General features: G+C 42.0%; 1 protein-coding gene across 1 annotated transcript in view; it reads right to left on the reverse strand.

Moving 5' to 3' along the window:
- Nucleotides 1-4,451, reverse strand: part of DIAPH2 (diaphanous related formin 2) — a 261,936-nt gene extending 257,485 nt beyond the window's left edge. The window contains exon 1 of the mRNA XM_049828136.1: nucleotides 4,321-4,451. Within this exon, the coding sequence (XP_049684093.1) occupies nucleotides 4,321-4,440 (120 nt within the window). The 5' untranslated portion in view covers nucleotides 4,441-4,451. The remainder of the gene's footprint in view (nucleotides 1-4,320) is intronic.
- Nucleotides 4,452-8,424: the final 3,973 nt, after the last annotated feature.

Raw genomic sequence — 8,424 nt, forward strand, 5'->3', positions numbered from 1 at the left:
TCAGATGACAATCCCTTTCAGAAATTTAGTTTGTACGTAAGTGGAGTATCTATTACTGAACAACTACCACACAAACCTGAAGTGAACTTGGGGGGTAATGCACAATGCTTTTAGCAAGGCACTAGTCAACATATGCACAGAAATATTTCTATTTATGCTAATACTGCACTAACATGATATATTATTAACTGTAATTAAAAAACACCCAAAAAGCATTGGCCATATTAACTTCTAGTTAGCCAGTGTTTTAATAGTCAGGAAGCACCACAAATCCTGTTATAACACCTCTTTTCAAGTACTGATTCGTAGAATCACAGATGTTCGAAAGGATGTCATTCCTTTCTCAGTTTTGTCCAAACTCCTGTCCAAAAAGGAGGGTCAACACTGAATTCGAACTAGCCTGCTGAAGGCTTTGTCCAGGTTTCCAGGTCTTGAAAACCTCCAAGGACAGGGATTCCAGTGTCTCTGGTCAGTCAAAGCTTAATCATCCTTCAAATTATTTTCTTCCCTTTATACTCAGTCTCCCCTCCAAAAACCTCTCCTGCTGCTTTTTATGACCTCTGTCTCCTGTGAACTTCTGTAAAAAGCCTGGCTTCAACTTCTCAGCTAAACAGATGAACAACTTGATAAGAGTTTGGGTTCAGCTAAGCTACAATAGCTATTTCAAATCAGATCTGACACTTTCAAGCACTTTGATTTCCTAGGTACCCAACAGAATTATATACTTCACATGTGATACTGAAGTGTTAAGGAGACCAAACAACATCTAAGTTACGGATTAACAAGCATTGCAAACCCAGCAATCTCCCTGACAACCTTAATTTAGTCTGTTTCCCCTAGTATAACAAGCATACTTTTAAACAAGCAAAACAAGCACATTGCCAAACCCAGTTAAGAATGTAACTGCTCATTGCCATCTCATGCCAGCCTATTCTCAGGGCTGGCATGAGATCAGATGATTGTTTGCCAAAACAATTAAATTTTTTTCTGCCCATTTCATTGTAAACAAAAATAATGACAAAAACACCAGGCCCTCATTCCCACCTCCAGCCCTTGTGCCAGCAAAAAAAGGGGGTGGGGGGGAGGGGGGCAGAAATCAGAGCTCTTTCACAGCTGTGATGTGTCAAGGTGCTCACAAGACATTAAATTAAAAAAATACTCCCATTTACACACTACTAGTACGAAAACTCCAACTAAAGTCTCAATGTACAGTTCTGTCACATTCAACAAATTATATGAAACTTGAATGACTCTCAAACTGACCTAAAGCAGAAAAGAATTTAATTCGTTGTTCTAATAGAGCTTCAATTATTTGTGTGCTTACATATGCATCAATTATCTCACAGAAAAATACTTTAAACCATCGTTTTCTTTTCTAGCATAGATCCTCTCTTGATAGCCTAGTCTTATTCCTGTCAATCAAGAATAAATGTCATTGATCAGGTTTCAGTCCTTACCAAAAAAAAAAAAAAAAAAAGAAAAAACCCACCAAACCACTATGCTTCTGCAGGCCAAGCACCATTGCCCACCTTTTACTTTCAGACGGAAAGCATGGGGAAACAAAAAACTTCTACCTTTTTCTTGTAGAGCCTCCCTTCCCCCAAAATAGTGACTTCAGCTTTCCCAGCTCCCTGTCATCTAGAGCCATTTTTAGTCTATCATATAAAAATCATTCCCCTAGACTTCTTCCCAATGACTTGCCTAATTTCAGCTGCTATGCCAGAGGCTAAAAATAAATCCTCTGTTATATGTAGTTGCATACCCTCGCCCACTAAGCCCTTGTTCAGCACTCCACTTGACGTGTGAAATAAGTTCTGGAAAAGACACACTCGCTCCTCTCAGCACACTGTAAAGTTCCTTGAATTATACACAACAAACTGACAGAGTGCAGGTTGATTCATCTGTATAACTCTACTGAAACTTGATGAATTGTAAGTTATGAAGCTGAACCAAGAAAATCTCCAAACCAAACTCTGAGAGACTTTGTATACAGACTCTGTGACAACTTAACACTGGCACAAATAGTGTGGCTTCTCTTACAGAAGTCCCAAACATACCTTCATCTTATTTGCACAGTGAAGAGAACAGGGATGAGGTACAAGTAAAGTTGCTCTCTGAGTCCCTAAAGGTACTGCTAGCCTCAGTAGAACCAATTCCTCATTCAAAATTGAAGCCAGCAAAATTTAGTAAGACCATTCTCCTATATAATGAATGAAGCCTTTCACTGTTTACAGCCTTGTTCTTCCCTCACAAACCCATGGCAGTAATTGACAAATCTGGATGCCCACTCATACCACCTCAACTTAAAACACACCTGAACACCATCCCTTTTCTTCCTTAGAGGTAAATTCCTCTTGATGTCAGTTTTATACACCGCTTGTGTACATCACGTCCAGAATGCCTACTTTCCCATTCAACCCATTCACTCAGTTATACCATCAGAGGCTAGTTACTTTATCTCAGAGTAAAACTATCTTTCAGAAGGTAACTGATTCAAGCAACGTACCACTACTGTGATTACTGTTGCTGCTGGACTGTAATCATCCCCTCAAGAAACAAAAGCATATAACTGCATATGAAGTCAAATATTAACATAATGTACTTTTTTCCATTAAATGTAACAATAAAAGTCTACTCTAGTGATTCTAGAATAACTGAAAAGAACATGCAATGGAAATAGTTGTCCTGTTCAATCCAATTTTGAGCTCATTTCACTATGATTTTTTAAATTATCTATTTCTTTCAGAACAAAGTCTTCTCCTCTGCTAGAGCAAAATTCAAATTTGTACCCACAGCTTCCAATAGAAGCACTGTCCTGTGTGATTTTTAAATCACTTCCCTGCAGGCATCTTCAAGCAGCCTTCCTAGCTACTTCAGCCAGGAAATAGTAAAGATAGTATAAACATAAACAAACATCTTGTTTACATGAAGAAGTTTATTTATATTTATCCCGAGCAAGGAAGTACGAGTTTGTTTCCAATAACACCATAAAACAAAATAAGACATCATATTTGGTTACCTTTTGCTAAGATATACATGGTCACTTAATACAAGCACACTTCAAGTTACTCAGTATTCTGGTTTTCTGTTATCCTTCTAAATAATTGTAACTTTCAGTAACTTTTCAATGCCTCATATGTTATAAATTTAACATCTTCCCCAGACGTATTCTAACTTAGTTTTCAGTGACCAAAAAAAACCCCACAGTTCCCAGGTTGATCAGCCAAAGGCTCTACTGCACTCTAACTGATGAAAGGAACACAAGGTGGGAGCGCTTATGTACTGCCTTAGTTTTACTACTACCTGTGAAAATCCTTGCACAGATTAAATAAAGTTTATAACTAGCACTCTATCCAATAAGAAGAGTCAGGTAAGTTTTAAGTGTTGGCTACACTGCTGCTCTTGAAAAATCTATCAGACAACAGAGCTAAAAAGAGCTGATTCAAAGTTAAAACAAGTGTAACAGATGTAAACAATTAAAAGTAAACACTGTCATATTAACTGGTTTTGCTGGTACTGCATTTATAAAGGGAGATGCAATCCAGTGCTGTTGGCTTTGAAATGTACCTATGTTGCAAGTTATCAGGTCTTCTGTAAACAGAAATATCTTCTTTTAAATCAAAAGGCATAGGCATAGCGAACAAAGTCCACAGTCCTAAAGAGGATTTGTGTGCTCAAAAGCTTGCCCGATCTTTCCAAAAAGACTGGACAACATCCAAACTTTAAAGTTATTTCCACATTAAGTCAGAAGTTCACTCGGGAAGCACATCGTTTGCATCGTAATCACCCATGTTCTGGATGCTTCAACACAGACAGAAGAAAAAAAAAAAAAAAAAAACCACAAACAAATAACCCTGTGATCTTTCACTCCAAAGGTGAGCTAAACAGAGGTTGCAGCAACAGGCCCTGCTTAAAGAACAGCGCTGGAACGCCACCCCTGCCCAGGGGGCCGGCCCGGGCAGCCCCCCGCCTCACACCCCTCACGGAGAGGACGGGAACTCCCGGCTCCTGTCAGCCGCCACCCCCGGCGCGTTACCACAGCGAGGCCCTCAGCGCGCCGCACGCCCCCCTCCAGCTGTCACCTCCCTCACCCAAAAACCGTCACGGAAGCTCACAAGATTTATTTCTTTTTTTAAAAGAGACTTTAATTCCCCAAAGCCCAGCGCCCCTCAGGCCCGGCCGCACGCCCCTCCGCCCCAGATCCTCTCCTGGGGGAGCAACAGGGCGGCATCCGAGCCGCCTCCTCCTCCTCCTCCCCCGCCTTCCTCCCCGTCCCCAGGCCGTCCCCTGCCCCCCCTCCCAGCCCCACAGCTCGCTCACCAGCTTGGGCTTGTTCCGGCTCTCCTCTTCCGCGACGCGCCCACTCCGCTTCGGGTTCATCCTGCCAGAGCTCAGGGGCTCCTCACCGCCGCCGGCGCCCGGAGCTGCCTGACCCTCCATCCTTCCCCCCCCCCCCCCCCAGGCTCGTGCGCCCCAGCAAAGAAACGCGCTCTTTCACCGGGAGCTGTACGCTCAGGGCCCCATAGGACCGACGCGCACCACCGGGCGTCTCCCCGTCCCCTCCCCGCCGGAGCCGGAGCAGCTCTCGGTCCTGCCGCCCCGCCGCCTCCTCCCAATCCACCGCCTCAGAGACGCCGAACTGCCTCCACGCATGCGCGCCGACCGGCCGGCCTCACCGCGCGTGTGCCGAGGCGCTGCGCGTGCGCCGCTGAGGAAAACGGGGGCGCCGCCCCGAGTGGTGGGAGACTGAGGGAGCTTGGCGGTGGCCGTGGGGGGAAATGGCGGAGCTCGGGGGTTTTGAGCAGAAACGCCCGCTAGAAAAGCGCACCGCGAAACGGAACTGAGCGGTCTTGCTCTTGGCAGCACGGGAGCCGGCGTGTAAGTGGATTTGTCGCCAGGGCTCCCGGCTGAGTCGTTCCTCAGGTGGCTGGGAGGAGGGAAGGCCGAGACTGGTACTGCCTGGTCGTCTCCTTTCAGAGGGAGTTCACCGGTCCGTGGGCCGGCAGGGAGCTGAGGCGGCCGGAGCCGGCTGTGGTAGTACGGGCTTTCGAGAAAAGCCTTGTCTCCTTCTCCTCTTCTTCACGCAGAGCTGCTGGGCCCCTGTGAGGCGTGCCTGGGCACTTCACACATGGAGGGTTTCCTAATCAAGTGGCTCTGCCTTAAGTGTGTTTCCCTGTATCTTATTTTGGAAACACACGACAGGCAAGGGATAACTGTTGTGTTTTTACTAAAATTGAACTATTGTTACCCCAAACAAAAGACTTAATTTTTTCTCTCTCGGATTCGAGAACTCCAGTCCCCCATATCCGACTCGTCTACACGTGCTCATGGTTGACGAAAAACTGCTTAAACCGTTTCTGTGGATTAGAGTATCCCTTTGGCTGAGCCTCACTGCAAACTGAAGGTCTGTCAGCGTGGATGTATTGGTGTGGATAGTGGAAACAAGGATCACATGTCTGATTACTAGAGGGCTCATGTTGACAGATGTCTTTGTATTAATATAATCGTTATTTTAAAAAGAAAAATACACATTTTGTGTTCGTATAGGTGAATCTATGCTTGTTAAGTTATACCGAGAAAACGGTCATGAAAACAATCATGATCTGTTGTTTTGGTGGGACAAGGGCAATCCACAATCTTTGGAGTCCAAATTTAGATGCAAATGTAATTACTTGATTGCCCTCTAGAAAAGGGTCCCACAGTGGGCTTGTTCTTTCAAAAAGGCAAGTGAGATCAGTACAGTGAATTTTCCCCATCTTTGTCTAATACACACATAGTTAAAGCATGCCTGAGATTCTTGTAGCTGTCTGCATTTCTTGTGACTCCCTGAGGCTTTCCAGACTACTGGATGAAATAATATTTTTTTAAAAAAAATCCCAGCAGTGAAAACTTGTTGATAAAATATGGCAATACCAGCTTTCAAATAAAATGACAGCTCTAAAACTTGCAGGAGTCTTAAAATCAGAGTAGAATCTTTGCAGCAGAAGTTAGTAGGTTATAAAAAAGTCCAGCTCTGTCAAGCTGTTCAGTTCTAAACTTTCCTTTGGCTTGCACCTCTTCTTTTTAGTACAAGTATTCCTTTTAATTAATCTTGCTGATTTTAACAGTGAGTATTTGGGCACAGTTTTTATGCTATCTTAACCACACATAACTTCGGAATTATGAAGTTAACAAAGTAAGCATTAATTTAATCACTTGTTCGCAATGACAAGCAATGTAACATTATTTCCAACTACATCAGTTTATAATTTACAGTGCGTCATTCTACAGCAACAGTTTAACAACAATTTGCCAGTTTCAGTTAAAAAGAAATGCTCAGATCTCTTTTTTTCTTCTCTTCAGTTAGCCCTAATGGCCTTTTTGTTCTTCTGTGCTGTCTTAATTTGTCTGTATTAAGCAGCACCCATAACTGGAACAGAAAGGTCAGTCATTCCAGAGTCAGAGAAAATAATTTCCAACCACCTGACATCTCTGTGCACAAGTTTAAGGGGTTTTAATCCAAACTCTGTAGCACTGTTTGTTCAGCATAACTCTTAAGTGCTCAAGAGCTTTTTTTACCCAAATTTTCTGAATTTGCCACAGTACTGCTTATACTGCTTTAGCCAAGTCTTCTTCAGTAAAACTTTTACATTGGACTGACCTGTAAGCTTCAAGAGCAGCAGGCAGAACATTACAAAAATACTTTACAGTGTGAGCGAAAACAACCGCACATGGTAGAACTCAAGAAAATTGAGGAAATGTACATTCAGGCATTGAGTTAATTTAGTTTTTGGTGGAATAAAACTCAAATCATGTTCACGATCTTAGGCAAAACAGGAAAAAAAGTACTAAAGTCAGGTTAGGGAATATGCACCTTACATTGAAAAGAAAACACAAAACATTTACTATTTTTAGTACCGGTATGCAATAATAACTGTAGCCTTGTCTAAGGGATGGAGAAAAGATATGCAACCATCAGGCTATAGCTACATCATATGATGAAAGAGCTACCCCACAAGTATTCTTAGTTCCTCTTTTCCTCCTGCCGTTTGCCTGCTCTCCTGGGACAAATGGCTGGTTGGTTAGCACACTTATTGTCACTTTTTTTTAACTCCAACTTACAAAAACTTTGCAAGTCTTCACACAGAGTGCTCAGCTGTGACATAAAATAGTTGAGTTGTACAAAACATTGCTACGGGATTTTCTGGAGACCTGCTTTTGAATGTATTACTATAAATTAAGCATCATTAGATCTACTTCACAGCCTCCTTAGCAGAAGTTAAAGCCTACCATGGGTTTTTTGAAAATTTTTTAGTCATACTCCAGTATTTTAGTATTCTTTTTTTTTTTTCCCCTCCAGTTTCCAGGACTGAGAAAAAAATATTCCATGTATGAACCAAGGACCTATGTTCATATAAACTCTGCAGGCAATTCTAAGCAAAAGGAGTGAGGTGAAATAATGCAACTATCCCAATTAGGAAAATTTAAATGGAAAAGCCCCTCCACACCAAAACAAAAAAGAAAACAGAAAACCACAACTCTGCTTAAGGCAACCAGACAAACCTCAGATCACTTTGGCAGTCAGTTTGCAATGCAGTATTTTGGCCCATCTCCGAGAGCAACATAGTATGGCCTGAGGGTGGAAACTAGTAGTTGTACAAACTGTTCTTAACTTGGCTTCATCTTTGAAGAAAATGTATTTTTAAAACTATGCATTTTACAAAAATCACTTCACAACATGAAAAACGTAACTACGAAAGGCCACTTCTATGTAGATGCTAACATTTCGCCTTGTGGTTTCATGGGTAATCAGAGTCGCATTCAGTCACATAACTGCAACAGCTAACAGTGGCAGAAAACTGCAGATGTGCATCTGTAAAAAAAATCTTACAGCAAAGTGATCACAGACTGATAGGCATGCAATATTTTGAGCTTCCCTAAAACATGTACTATTTTATATCTGAATTTGAATGAAATAATAGGCTTTTGAAGAAGACTGGCTGACCCAGCAATATAAGAATTTACTGCTCTAGCACCCTCCCTCTAAATATGTAAAAAATACAATCATGAAAGGTTCCAGAAGACACACACTCCAAGTATATCTGAAAAAGAAAAGGGTTCTGGGTTTATGAGATTTTATAAATTCAGTGATAGAATTTCCATTTAGCTGAGAAGGCATAGGCTTCTGCTTAATAGCAGCTGTTCTCAAACAGCAGTAGTCAGCTGGTCACCAAACCAACTATTCAGATTTCAGTCCTTGAGAAATGTTCTATTCTCCAGGTTTCTAGTATTGAGGAAAAAAGTTAATAACGTTGAAGTCTTTGTTCTAACTGTACTGGGGGAAAGAAAAAAAAAAAAAAAAAAAGGAATTGTTCTGTATACTACCATGAGAGAAAACACAGTATTTAACTTAACCACAAACAGGAAGCATGCTGCTAAGTCACC

Source organism: Accipiter gentilis, chromosome 24, assembly GCF_929443795.1.
Source record: "Accipiter gentilis chromosome 24, bAccGen1.1, whole genome shotgun sequence".
Taxonomy (NCBI): Eukaryota; Metazoa; Chordata; class Aves; order Accipitriformes; family Accipitridae; genus Astur; species Astur gentilis.